Source organism: Carlito syrichta, unplaced genomic scaffold (genome assembly GCF_000164805.1).
Source record: "Carlito syrichta isolate Samal-C Ts95f unplaced genomic scaffold, Tarsius_syrichta-2.0.1 Scaffold311628, whole genome shotgun sequence".
Taxonomy (NCBI): Eukaryota; Metazoa; Chordata; class Mammalia; order Primates; family Tarsiidae; genus Carlito; species Carlito syrichta.
This window is the reverse complement of record NW_007255724.1, coordinates 125102-139388: the sequence shown is the minus strand read 5'-3', so window position 1 is coordinate 139388 and position 14287 is coordinate 125102. Positions and strand designations below refer to the sequence as shown.

The window sequence follows — 14287 nt, the reverse complement described above, 5'->3', positions numbered from 1 at the left end:
ATCCACTCACCTCAGCCTCCCAAAGCGCGGGATTACAGGGTGAGCCACCGAGCCCGGCTTGGTTTTTAATCCTGGAATTGGACAAGGACATCTGTAGTCCTAATTCCCCAGGAGGCTGAGGCAGGAGGATTTCTGGAGCCCAGAGTTCTGGGCCATAGTCTGTTACGCTGACCAGGTGTCCCTAGTAAGTTTGACATCGGTATGGTGAACTTCTGGGAGTGGGGAACCACTATGTTGTCTGAGAAGGAGTGAGTCGCCCAGATTGGAAACAGCAGGTGCAAGTCCCATGCTGATCAGTGTCGCAACTGAATCACTACTGTTCTCCAGCCTGGTCTCTGAAATACAGTATTTGAGCAAATCCTGAAATTGCACAAATGGGAAGTGGGCACCACTCCTGAGCCTCCTTTCTTCCTGTGGTGCAACCCTTGCAGGCTTGCTCTATACATGCACACATGCTGGCACTTTTCCAGAATTTGGGGTGTGCTGTGATTACTGCTGCTTCTTGCTCACTGTGGACCCATGTGAGCCTCTGTGCCAGTAGATTCTGGGATGTCCTGTTTTATAGATGAAACCATTTACCTTAGGTTGAATTATGAAAGCACTATGTTCTTATAATCTTTTTTTTTTCTGAGTTGAAGTCTCACTTTGTCACCCAGGCTGGAGTGCGTGGCACACTCACAGACACCCCAGCGTCGACCTGCTGGGCTCCAGCAATCCTTCTGCCTCAGCCTTCCAAGTAGCTGGAACTATAGAAACATGCAACCATGCCTGGCTAATTTTTTATTTATTGTAGAGACAAGGTCTCACCACATTGCCCGGGCTGGTCTTGAACCTGCAGGCTCATGTTCCAGCTACTTGGAAGTCTAAGGCGGAAGGATCACCAGAGCCCAGCAGGTCGAGGCTGCGGTGGCTGGGAGCGGCCACTGCACTCCAGTCTGGGCGACAGAGTGAGACTCCAACTGAAAAAAGAACCAACCACAATGGAGCACCGCTTTCACGACCAGAGGGAAAGGTTAAATGTCCTGTGAGAAACAGGAGGATTCTAAAGAACATCACAGTGGCCAGAGGACCCTCAAGCTGGGGGCAGCATCTCCACATGGCTTTGTGGCCCCCTTTCCCTTCCCCAACCTGGGCACCAGCCTGTATTTACCTGGTGAGGGTTCCAATCGCTGTCGAAGATGATCACAGTGTCAGCAGACTGGAGGTTCAGCCCGAGCCCCCCGGCCCGCGTGCTGAGCAGGAAGATGAAGTACTCGGAGCCGGGCTCATTGAAGGTCTTCAGCAGCATGCCCCGGTCTTCTGCCTTCGTGGTTCCTAGGCATAGGAGGGTGGATCAGCAGGAGTCCACAGGGGCAGGAGGAAACAACGCCAAGGGACACCTGCTCCTGAGAATCAATGGACACCCACACTCCCGGGCCAGTTTGGCTCTCCCCACATGTGGCTTTGACTGCAATGGTGAGGGACTGCAATACACATTGTCACTATGAATGCCACTCCTCCCATCCCAGGACAAAGGTCTACCTGTGCCCCAGGCCAGATATTCAACAGAACAGGAGGGGCTGGAGCATGGGGTCTAGCACTCAGTCATGCCAGGCTACAGTACTACCACCAGCACCACCACTGCCCTCTCTGGTTGCTACCCATACTGTTCTGCGCCCTCACGGATGCTGGCAACACCACTCCCCCAAAATGCATAAGGGGCTCAGAGTGGGCAGAAGCGAGCTGCTAGCCACAGCCGGCCCCCACCCTCCACCTTCCTACCATAGATGTTGTTTCACAAAGAGAATCCTCTATTGGCAAGAGCACAGAAGCCTCAGAATGAACAAGGACTCACTTTCCTTCAGGAAGAATCAGTGTCACCCACCACAAAGAGGAGCCAGAGAGAGGCCCATTCAGGACAGCCCAGGACACATACTCCCAGCACTGAGCATGTCATGGGATGTCTAAGCTCCTTGGACTGCTGCAACTCAGACATAAGGTACTCTGGCAAACCGAGGAGTCCCCTGGTAATAAAATGAAATGGACGGCTTCCTGCTATGGGACACCACATGCCCAGGTCTGTGTGGGAGCTGGATGCCCACCTGGAGCTCAGAGGATAAGCTAGGGCCAATGGGCTGCTGGGGCCCCAGACACCAGCCCTACTCTCACACTCCCCACTCTGACGGGAAAACTCCAACTTTGGGCCCCTTCACTCTGCATCTTCCTGCCCCATGACCATGATCGTATGGGCCAGATGGGTGCTGGGCAGAGAGTAGGGTGGCAACATGGACAGGGGAAGCACTCAGGCAATCTTGACCTCAAGGATGGACGAGGCCACTGGAGACGCTGAAGCGAGGGCTGGCCTGGCCATATAGACTTGGGCAGGATTTTGGATTTTGGTCTCAGCGCCACGGAGGCCGTGAAGGTGGCAGGTTGGGGGAGACCCATATTCCAGCTGCCCTGGAGAGCATTCTGAGAAGGAGCTGGAGGTCACAGGGGCATGTGGGGCATATTCTAGGTGAGGGTCTGGATGGATCAGCCCAGTAACCGCAGGACTGTGGGCTGTGAAATTGTTGCCACAAGGAGCTCAGCAAGAAATGGAAAAAAAAAATAGAGGGGAAGATGAAACCCACCGAGCCTGCCTGGCCTCACCTCTCCCAAGCTCATGTTTCCAGGAAGCCCCATGTACTCCCTTAGGCTGACCAAGGGAGGGGTCTGACTCTAGGGTCCTCCTGATCCCATGACTGACAGACCACATGTGCAATGTCGCCATCCTACACAGCCTCTGCCTCCCCAGCTCCAAGGAACCAGAGGGTCCAGGATGACTGAAAGTCTGCAAGGCACTGCTGCTCTCGCCCTCAGAGGGTCTTTCCCTCCCTCATGCTAGCCACCAAATCCAATTCCAACTCCAGGCCTGACCTGCAACAAGGCTGCGGCCTCCTGGCCGCTGCAAACAACACGTAGCTCACAGTAGCTGAGGCAGAAAACCAGCCAGGGAATCTCTGGGAAGGATGGCCACCTCTGGACTGGGGCCCTGTGCAGGTGGCGGGAGCCTGAGAATGAAGCCCAGATGGAGGAAAGAAAGCATAGCATCATCTGTGCACCTGGATGCAGCTGGGCCTCAAGCAAGCTAACCTCTAGGTGTCAACTGTGTGAGTTCATCAATGCCTTTGTCCTTATGCCACGTGATATGGATTTCTGTCACTTTCAACTAAAGCAGGACTGCTGGGCACCCCTTCCCCAACGGACTCAGCATCATAGTGGAGAGAAGGTCAGCCCAGCGTCGGGAGACTAGCGTCAGGAGACCCAGCCTTGGACGCAGACCCAACACCTCCAGGTTCTGAGCTGCCCAGCATGCAGATGGCCTGCCCCCGCCGCTGGAACCAGTGCACACGGCTCACCTGCCCTCCTGGGAGCCGTGGGTGACATGACCCTTGATGTAATAAACACCTCACTTGCATCATGTATACTCACCATCGAGCCTGAGGTATTTAAAGCCACGATATGCAAAGTAATCTTCCATGATGGTCATGAGGGAGGTCATCTGGCAGAACAGCAGCACTTTATGGTTGGTGGCTCGGAGTTTGGGAAGAATTCTATCGAGAAGCTCAAATTTACCTGAGGCTCGGTACAAGTCCAGTCTGGCATGTGGAGGAAGGAGGAAGAAAAGGATGCAGTGTTAAAAACGGCCCCTTCCAGGAGGGTAAAGGTTGGGGATAGGGCTCCAGGGCACAGAGGTGGCTTCCCAAGCAGACCCCACCCAAGGTTCCAGCAAAGCCATGTCACCCAACTGGAATAAACCCAGCCACCCTGATTAAGATCAGGGAGACATGCTAACTTACTGTCTAACTCCGGTCTTGTGAGAACGAAAGGGGGGCTATTAGTAATATTCCAGGGACAATGGGTGTGATGGGGGCTGCTCTCCCCTCCAGTAGAGAAGCGCAGGAGTCAGTGTCCACACTGAGGGAGGGAACCCACACCTGCCAGACTCAGGACTGGGGGACAACACGGCTTCTCTCATTCCCTCCAGCAAAGATCACTGGTTTACAGATGTGGAAACTGGGGAAGGGGGGTAGGCGCAATGTGACAAGTCAGAATGAGGCCTCAAGTCCAGCTGTGTGGGACCCCATTATGCACTTTGAGGTAGGAAACACACTGAAGAACGTCCCATCCTTCCATTAGGTGCTCCTGCTCCTGCAACTGCCTCACATCCTAGTGGATGTGGTGGCCTCAGCTACAAAAACAGTGTGAGCCAGGCTCTGGGCAATGGTGGAAATCTCAAGGCAGTGCCTGTGCCCAGCACTGGGGTTCACACTTTACAAAGGATGCTACAAAAGACACGTCCAGAGGATGCTCTGTCACCTAGGGTGGAGTGCAATGGCCTGTTCACCGTAGCCTCCATTTCCTGGGCTCAGGTAATCCTCTTGCCTCAGTCTCCCAAGTAGCTGGGACTTCAGGTGTGTGTCACCATGCCTGGCTAACATTTTTATTTTTTTAGGAAAAAAGTCTTGCTATGTTGCCCAGGCTGGTCTTGAACTCCTGGGCTCATGTGATATTCCTACCTAGTCCTCCTGAAGTGCTAGGATCACAGGCATGAGCCACTGCACTGGTTGCTCCTGTGTTTTCTACATTTTCTGGCTTTGAATGTAAACAAATATAACAAGAGCAACACCACTTCCACGTGGCCTGCCTGCCCAGGCCATCCAGTTGGGAAGTTTCTTACCCTTGGACGATGCCACCAGTGAACCCCAAGTGCTCAGAAAAGGACTCCTGCAACAAAAGGAGACAGGTCAGCACCAGGACAGGAATAACGGTCGGCTCCCCCTTTCTCTGGCTGTGTATGCCACACACCTAGCAGACACTGGCAGTGGCCAAGGCCACACATATATGCAGAACACTTTTCTAGTCCACAGATCTCCCCTCTCTCATGCTCCTCCAGCAAAAGAAAGGCAGTCACAAGATAATACCTAGAAACACCACCGTAAGCAGACACACACAGCGTGGCGCAACAGTCACCCTCAGTGTACTGATGTGGAGCCCCGGGGCTGCCTTAGTGGCACCAAGGGGTCTGCAACCACCCTGACACCTTATGCCAGGAAAGACAGATGTGTGTATGCTTTCCAGAAGCAGAATCCAAATTCTCAAAGGGTGCCATGGCCCAAAAGGGCTCTGAGCCCACATCTCCTTGAAGGGGGAGGCTGCTGGAGGTCCCTGCATCGGAAAAGCCAGGGTGCCTTGGAGAAGACATGGTACAATCCTCAAGGGTTGCTTCCCTGGGTCTCTGAGGGTGGGTCTTGGGAGGGAATTTCATCTGCAGCGAACACTTCCCTGCACTGTGGGGTTCCTTACATCAGCCACTGGCAAAGGAAACAGAAAGATCTATGGCATTGCCTACGCCAAGGATTAGCCTAGAAGCTCAGCGCATACGGGTAGCTCAGAGCCCATCCCCAACACGGAGAGGCCTCGAGCAAGAACAATGCCACTGAGTTCCGGGCTGCTGGGCGCGAGCCTCACCTCAATGTGCTGGAACATGTACGGGTGGTTGCAGATCTTTCTCAGCTGCATGATGGTGTTCATCAGGGTCTTGGTGCCACCTTTGCCCTGGGGAAGCAGATGAGAGTCCCAATGGGCTCTGTCCCTATGGTGGGATGGGGGCGGGGCAGGCGGTACAAGGAGGGCCTGGAGGTGTCGGGGGAAGGGGGCTTGCAGCACAGCAGCAGGAGTGAGGACACTACACTGGAAGCCCAGAGGTGCCATGGGAACAGACACACATAAGACTGGCAAAGAGCTGAGGCTGAATCCTAATCTCAAAGGATGATGACAGCTTCACCCTAGGTGTCGTGGGAGTCCCTAGAGGGCTTCAGAAAGATGAGCCATGGTGACTCAGGAAGCTTCCTCTGGTTATAAGGTGAGGAGGGATTGGGGTATGTGGGGTGCTCTGCATTGTTCCATAGCTCAGGTAAGGAGGGGCCCAAATAGAATAGAGGAGGGAGTAGGGGGCCAGGTCAGAGTCAAGGCGCTGGGGCAGAATGAAGGAATCTGGAACATTCCCTGGAGGACAACTTCAGTCTTGGTGAAGGAGCTGGGATGGGTGCTAACCCCCTCCTCTACCCTAAAACCCCACTATCAACTTAGTAACAAAGGAAGGGGATCAGGGCATCTGCTGCTGAGGCGGCATCTGCTGCTGAGGCGGCATCTGCTGCTGAGGCTGCTCTTTCCTGCTGGAAGGTGGAGCTCACGCAGGGCTCTAGCCCTGCGGGGTGAACACTGGGCCCTGGCTCCCAACTGGGCCCTGGCTCCCAACTGAAAAGGAAACCAGTGTCTCACAATCAAAGCGGATGCCATGTAACCCAGGCAGCAGCCCTCACCACCAAGGCTGGTCAGATGCCCTTGAGATCCCACCTAGCCGGGCCTCAACCAGAACCACCACCAAGGAGGCCAAGGCCCTAAGGGTCAGTGTGCCCCACACCCAGGCTACCGCCGGTACACTCCTGCCTTGCCACCCAGGTGGGGCGTAGGGGAACAGCAGGACCCACCTTCTTGTCCTTCTCAGAGCCATCTGTCAGCAGCACGCCCTTGGCCTGCATGTGCCGGTAGAGCACGCGCTGCAGTGCAGACATGTCGCACTTGATGACGTACTCCACCTGCGGGTGCACAGCAACGCTTGCGAGGGGGCCACGCAGCCTGGGCTTCACCCTGCCCAGACCCATCTCTGACCTCCCAGTCCCGCTGAGGCCTGCTGGGCCTAGGATGCTGACTGGGGCACATAGGGGTGATGAGTGGGGCTCGGACTATGGCAGAAGACTAGGGCAGGGATACCAAAGGGGATTCGGGCCAGAAAGGGCAACTTGGCCACCTCCCAGGACCCCTCGAGGTCAGCCAAAAACAAGGGGTAAGTACAACTGTAGGGATGACTGTGGCCAGGGACCCTGGGCCCTGAGGGCTGCTATGGCTACTGGACCCAGGAGGCAGGCCACGAAAACCCAGAGCCAACTGTGTGGCAGTAGGCCCACCCTGAGCCCACCGCCTCCCCAGTCCCTCCTGGTGTGGGTCACTGACAGGATGTGAGACTTTGCGCTAACATAATAAACCCAACACCAGCTTCATAGACTTGGCAGATCAGAGTCACTGTGTCCAAGCTGGACTGGCATGGCTGAGACCTGGACTACAGGGAGAGTCTCTGAGCATGCCCACCCCTAGGGACAGCCCTCAACACGATGCTGCATCGTGGCTTCTGCTCAATATGCCATTACCTTCTCAGGCAACTGTGCCTCGACTTCCTTCTTCAGCCGCCGGAGCAGAAAGGGCCGCAACACTTTGTGGAGACGCCGGATGATGAGAATGGTTTCCTCCTCATTCAGGTCCACCTGGAAACCCAGACATGAAAATCAGGAGTTACCATCAAGGAGGAAGGGAGAATAGAGTCCCTAGCAGCCACCATGCGCTAGGCAACTTCATGCTTTCTGGAGTTCAGCAGGCACCCTCTTTCTCTGGAAAGACAAGGATCTGGCTCCCTGCACAGAAGTCCTGGGGCCCAGACCCATAGGTCCCAAGGTACTATGCTCCGCAAGAGGAATGCAACCCGTGTGTGCATGGACCACTTGCACTGCCCAGCCGACACCAAGGGGCCAGGTTGACACCCATGTGGCTCATGCCAGCAGATTCCGGGGAGGGCCTGCCCCTGGGACTCCCATGCTCTCTTGCTCTCACCGTCGCCCTGATCCTCTGCTCAGAGATCACATTTTTTTTTAGGTCAGGGTCTCACTCTGTCACTCAGGCTGGAGTGCAGGGGCACAATAACAGTCACCACTGCCTCAACCTGCTGGGCTCAGGTGATCCTTCTGCCTCAGCCTCCTAAGCAGCTGGAACCACGGGTGCGTGCCATTACGCCTGGCTAATTTTTTAAAAAATTTATTGTAGATATGAGGTTTCGCCAAGTTGCCCAGGCTGGTCTTGAACCCGTGGGCTCAGGCAAACCTCTCGTCTGGGTCTTCCAAAGTTCTGGGATTAAAGGCGTGAGCCACCACACCTGGCACGTTTTTTAAAATTTAAAAAGGTAGAGGAAAATAAGACAACAAAGTCTGAATGTTTCTCCTCTTGTTCCCCTGATCATCCCTTGTGACCTTCTGCTCTGCTCAGAAGGTGATGCCACTGCAGCATCTGCTCCCAGCTCAGGGCAGGGGGTTCTGGGAGTCTCAAATCTCAGGGCTAGTCTGTCACAGACTCTGGGCATGGCCTCGCTTTCTCCCACAAAAGGGCCTTAACTGGCACCAGGGAGGCGGGGACCTTGCAATGAGGTCAGAGGAGGCCGCATCCGTGGTGTGAAGGCCAAGCTGCTCTGGGCCTTCTACGGAAAACCTCATGGTGAGAATGGGGGTGGGCCTGGTGCCGTGGGCAGGGCATTCTGAGGCAGCCTCTGCAGCTCTGCCTGCATCATCAAGCTCTGGCTGTATGACTCCCTCAGCAAAAAACATGGCTTGCCCAACCAACATGCCTCGACTATCAACAGCATGAGAGGCACCGGGCTCAATGCACAGAGCTGGCCTGGAGACACCCATCATCAAGAAAGACCTGCCCAACAGCTGACATGCCACAGTTGCGCTTTCAGGCCGCCACCACCACCACCTTTGGCCCCCATGCATCGAGACACACCAGCCACAGCACTCTTTGAAAACATAAACACACGACCCATGTGGATCCTTTCAACTGGAAACTTTTAAGCTTCCTGCTGACCCTCAGGGTAAGATCTGAAGCCCCTAATGGGACCTCCACAACACTGGGGCCCTCCAGTTGCATTCTTCAAGCCTTGCTGGCTCCATGGCTACCTCAGGGCCATGTACTTCGCTGTCCCCTGTGCCAGACACAGGGTCACGGAAGCCCCGGGCAATCCTGGGAGTCCACCACCATGACTTCCACCCTTCCCCTGGGCCTGGCAGCTGCCCTGGCCTTGGGAACCAGACTGCCTTGCCCCACATAGACATGGGACCTCATAGACACCCAGGCAGGACCCATCCACTGGGGGGTGGACACTCGACACATTGACCAAGAAAAGCAGCTGCACCCAGAGCCGCCAACACCCACCTTCTCCCCGGTCATGGCAAAGGGTGCGTTGAACCACTGCTCGAAGGTGCTGCAGCTCTTGAAGATGGTGGGCAGCAGGAAGTTAAGCAGCGCCCAGAGCTCAGGCAGCTTGTTCTGCAGTGGCGTGCCTGTCAGAAGCAAGCGGCGCGGGGCAACGTAGTGCGTGTTGAGCACCTGTGTCAGTTTGCAGTGATGGTTCTTCATGCGGTGGCCCTCGTCTACGATCATGTACTTCCAGCGAATCTACGGGTCCGAGAGGGATGGTCAGGGAGGGGAGGCAGCAGGGCTGATGCAAGGAGGGGGTCCCATTCCGCGCCATCAGCCCAGAAGGCTCCAGGGAGGGCACAGCCAAGAGGAAACCGTGGTTTGCCGTCACCCAAGCAGGAGTGACTCCCCAAGCTAGAGCTACATGCAGCCTCTACCAAGTCTGAGGTCAAATGCCTCAGTGATGGGAGACATGCTTGTGACCCTACAAGGTGCAGAAAAGTACTTGGGCTTTTCACAAAAACAATACCTGCTCATCTATAGCACAGAAGCGTGCCCACACCCTGTAGTAGGAGACATAGCTCCCTGACTGGAAGGCTTGCCCCGGGGTTGAGGGAGAGTATCAAGGAGACTGGGATAGTAACAGCACACATCTCGTGACTAGGTTGTGCACTCTAAGGCTGGCAATCAGCACAGGTGGGCTCAACATGTGATTCCCATGGGACAGGAGCCATGCCACTGCGCCCTCTCAGCCCCTGGCCACTCCCTTGGCTGCTCCCCAGAGCCCATAACTGGCTACATGTGAGATGGACGTGGGCTACATGCCGGGTGTCTACAGACGAGAGCCCCAGGTTTACACTTTGGTTTGAGTCCCCATGGGACCACAGGGGTGACCAGAGGCCTTCTGGGAACATGGAGGCCTGAGAGGGCAGTGCACACGAGGTGCCTAGTGTACACAAGGCCGTGCCTGTCGGGAGGGTGCAGCAGCATCTTCCAGGAGGAACAAGCCCATTGCAAGGCACCAACTCAACTGAACCGCAGTTGGGTAAGCACCGGCTCTTCAGGGCCCAGTTCTCGGCATGGAACTGGTTGGGCTTTGGCCAAATTGAGTAAGCCAGAGAAGAGGCCCCTGCAGTACAAGCCTGAGGCAAAGGCCTGCATGCCTCAGTTTCCTAGGCTGTTGGCTCAGGATGCACAGAAAGACCTGACACAAAGTCAGCCACACACTGAGAGCTTTGGTGACAAGGAAACAGCCCCCCGTCCCTGGTCAGAAACCTTACTGTGCAACACTCACAACACAGGACGGTTAGGGGTGAGGACAGGTGTGTCTTCAGCTTTAGCTCTGCTGAGCCCAGGACACTGAGGTTTCTGCAGGCAGGGGAAGGAATGTGTTTTACATTCGGGCCACAGTAGGTTCTCAGTGACTGCTGACGCCTGTGCTGGAGCTGCCTCATAGCCTCCCTTGAAGAGGCTCCCAGCCTGTACAGCCCTCATTGATGCCTCAACCCAATAGCCCAAGGCCGACGAGTCACACAGCACCTCATCAGAGTGATCAGGCCTCCAGTGCTCCCCCAAACTGAATTTCCTCTAGGGGGTCTGTGATAGGAAGGCCCCCAGGGAGGGAAGGTCAAGATGACTAGAGACAGAAGGACACAAGACCAGTGGGCCACAATGTGCAAGGATGCAGCAGGTGGGTAAGGAGACACGGCGGGTGGTAAGACTCTGAGAACAGGAGCTTGAGAAGCTGGTGCCTGTGCTGCAAAGACAGACCCGCCCAGGTCACCCTTGGGACCACCAGCAAGGCAAACTCAGGGCTGCCCAACCTGGGTCTCCCTGCAGGGCAGCTGTCTCTGATGCATATGTAGATGGCTCACTGGGAAGTCACTTGCAGGGTGCTTAACAGAAGACAGGCAGTGTAACACACATGTGACAATCACAGCCAGGCAGCAACAGCCCCAGCCTGGTGGGCTCTGTACAGGACATGATACCTTGGCGAGGATATGCTTGTCCTTGATGATGTACTCATACGTGGTCAGTAGGACATTGAACTTCCCGCTCCGCAGTTGGGGGACAAAGGCCCGTCTTGCCGCCGGGGAGCCCTGGAGGGAAATGGGACACAAGGCTCAACCTTGACAAGGCAGCCAGGTGATGCCTTGCCCAGGGACAAAGTGAGGGGGGGACGTCCCAGCCACAGGTGGCTTGTAGAGGAGCTGGGCAAGCCCATCCTGGCGCCATCACGCAGGGCGGCAACTCAGGGAGAGGAGGATGGGCCGAGGTGCCCTGCTACATTCCTGAGGCCACAGCCCTCCTCTCTCCAGGTTCCCACCTCAGGTCCCCCAGCTGGCAATCCTGTCTCCTCCCCAATGTACAAATCTGCTCTGTCCCCCCAGTACCAAATTCCCAACACATGCGCCTGGGGTCCCAGGATGTGAGCACGTGCTGGATCCAGGCTCACATTCCAGATAGACCGAGCTTTGTGGGGTGTAACTCCTGCCAGAAGAACTAAGCATGACCCCTCCCACCACCAAGTACCCTCTCCTCTCTTGGCCCATTCCCTCTGCCTAGACCCCTACTTCCTGCTACGGGGCTGAGAGCCTCACAGCACTGGGGGAAGAGCCTGGATAAGGGAGCCTGGCAGCGGGGATGGACCATGCCACTCACTAGCTGTGTGGGGCCCCCTGGCTTCAGTTTTCCCCACCAGGACAACAGGCCCAATTACATTTCCTCTTCACAGGGTGCTGGTGAGCAGAACGTAACTCAGTGCAGGCTGGCACAGGGCCCATGTCACCCCAGTGTACCCCCACATAGCAGCAATGGTGCAGACTCACTAAGTCCTCATACACGAATGGGTTTTTAACCGAAGCTCAGGTGAGAACAATGACATGTGCTAATTTCATCAGCAAATGCAGGGACGTCACCATATTTCACAAACGAGTCCATACTGCATTTTTAAAAACAAACATCACCCCAGAATAAATATGTGATCCCGAACTACAGTAACACTGAGTTCTCATGGGTCTAAAATAAATGCACATGAAAGCACCAACCATGAGTTCAGGTTGATCCCCTTTCTCTACTGCCTGTCTCCCATACTCCCGCACTGTCCACACCACATCTCTCAGAGTAAAAGGAAACCTCCTGGACCATGACGTACCTTGTAGGACACCTTCACCACTGAAGGGGCCCACTTATCGAACTCGTATGCCCAGTTTGACAGCGTTCTGATGGGACAAGAAAGTGAGAGTCAAGTTCAAACCCACGGCCATTGGATGCCATGAGGGTTAAGAGGGCTGTGACATACTGTGGCCCTCAGAGCTGGCAGAGAAACAGACTGTGTCCATGGGAGGCCAAGAAAGAACCGGAGAGGACATGGTACACCACCCTGGAGGACTCCACTGGGCAAAGGAAGAGGGAGAAAGGCGCTCTGGGTAGAGGAGTAGGGACACACAGCGGTGGCAGTGGGGACAGGGACACACAGCGCTAGGGGGAGGCTGGCTATGCTGCCAGGAACAACACAGCCTTACAGTGTCAGGCTCAGAGCCTGCTGGTGTCTATGCTGATAAGACCTGGGAATAAGGAGACACCATACATAGTCTTTGTGACGAGTTGGAATGAAAATGGCAGCCATGAAGATTACTGACTGGCAAAAGATAGAATGAAGATGGTGAAGGGGAGACCAGGCCTGGCTTGGCCGAGGGCTGGCAGAGGGAATGGGAATTGAGAACACATGGCGGCTCCTCCATGGGATGATCAAAGCCAGGATGAGGAAGAGGAGAGAGTCAGGACGTGGATGGGCAGAACCAGGTAAGGAACAAGATGAGGCACCCGCAACTGAGCCTCGGACCTCAGAACAACAAGGCAAACAGAACAACAAGGTCGAGTTCATGAGGGGGCGGGTTTTGCAAGAAAGAACAGGACACGTGGGGTTCTCAGTGGAGGAGGGAAGCCACACAAACAGTCCAGACTGGGTGGAAGCAGAGCAGCATAGACGGCTCATGGTCTCACTCCAAAATGGCCCAACAAGGGTGGCACTGTGTCCACCATAAACCCACTGCCAGGCTCCTGACCAGACACAGCCCTAGCCAGCAAGACATATGCTTAAGTCGCCATGGGGAAAGCCAGGGAAAACTCTTGAAGGAGGCAATGGGGGAGGATACAACTGCCATAAGCTCCTGTTGCTCTTTGCCCTGTCTCCCATGCTGGGAACCCAAATGAAATGATGGACACAGTACAGTCATCTTGTGCCATGAGGTAGGGAGCCTGAGAGCAGGAGGTCCCTGGTGGCCTCTTGGAGCCTCTGCCTTTGGGCCTGCTCTAGGTGGCCTGGCTCTAGCCTTCCCTTACTTAGGACCACAAAACCTGGTAGGTTCAGTGGCTGAGGCCAGTTTTGACCGCAGGGGAGTGATGAGGGACAGGTAGGGCACTGAGAAAGAAGCCGAGGGCTGAAGGGGTAGAAGGCATCTAAGGGGGGAGGGGAGGGGGAAGGAGCCAGGAGGGACGGTCAGGAGGAGGGTGAGGAGGCAGGTTGGGGAAACACAGCTAACTGAAAGCAGACAAGCAGCTCATGGCAGCAAGCAGCCAGCTCTGGCAGGTGGGAAGGGATGGCTGGAGGCCTATATACCAAAAACGCTCCCTCAAGAAGAGGTAGGTCTTTCAGCCTGGAGATGTCCTTCACAGAGTAGACACTTGCTCGGTTGGGGGGGGGGGGGTCCCTGAGTGGAGTGGCTGCAGCCCCAGCCACCTCACTGAAGGGGGTGGGGAAGCAGCTGACCTAAGTCACCACGGGTGTGGTTTTGTGACTAGAGTTTGGAGACCTGCACCCCAGAGGGGAAAGCTGTTTCTCGGGGGGGCATGGGTCACCTGCTGTGAAACTGTGTCCATGTGTACTGGGAAGAGACACGTGAGCAGGGCAAAAGCACCAGAAGGAACCTACAGTCCATGTGGAGCTGCAGACAATGGTGTCAACCATGTTTAGCTTAACATGGACAGGCGACTGGACACAGAAGGAATCTGAGAAGTATGCACACATCACAGCTTAACACGGACATAAACGATCGGACACACAAGTCATCTGAGACGCACATACATGCACGGTGCACACAGACAGGCACTTCCCAGCATGTCCACTGAGGACACAGAAGCAATGGGCATGACCAGCACCAATTCTTTAAAAGGGAACCCAGCTGGGCTCGGTGGCTCAGCCTATAATCCCGCGCCTTTGGGAGGCTGAGGTGAGTAGATT

At 55.4% G+C, this 14287-nt stretch overlaps 1 protein-coding gene across 6 annotated transcripts in view; it reads right to left on the bottom strand.

Moving 5' to 3' along the window:
- The window catches only part of SMARCA4 (SWI/SNF related, matrix associated, actin dependent regulator of chromatin, subfamily a, member 4), a 78111-nt gene that overhangs the window by 29613 nt on the left and 34211 nt on the right, over window positions 1–14287 (bottom strand). For all 6 annotated transcript variants that reach the window (XM_021717975.1, XM_021717977.1, XM_021717978.1 and 3 more), the window contains exons 16-24: window positions 12200–12266; window positions 11034–11144; window positions 9061–9303; window positions 7233–7346; window positions 6516–6623; window positions 5494–5580; window positions 4703–4749; window positions 3454–3620; window positions 1151–1314 (exon numbers count right to left, since the gene is read on the bottom strand). In XM_021717975.1, the coding sequence (XP_021573650.1) occupies window positions 1151–1314; window positions 3454–3620; window positions 4703–4749; window positions 5494–5580; window positions 6516–6623; window positions 7233–7346; window positions 9061–9303; window positions 11034–11144; window positions 12200–12266 (1108 nt within the window). The remainder of the gene's footprint in view (window positions 1–1150; window positions 1315–3453; window positions 3621–4702; window positions 4750–5493; window positions 5581–6515; window positions 6624–7232; window positions 7347–9060; window positions 9304–11033; window positions 11145–12199; window positions 12267–14287) is intronic.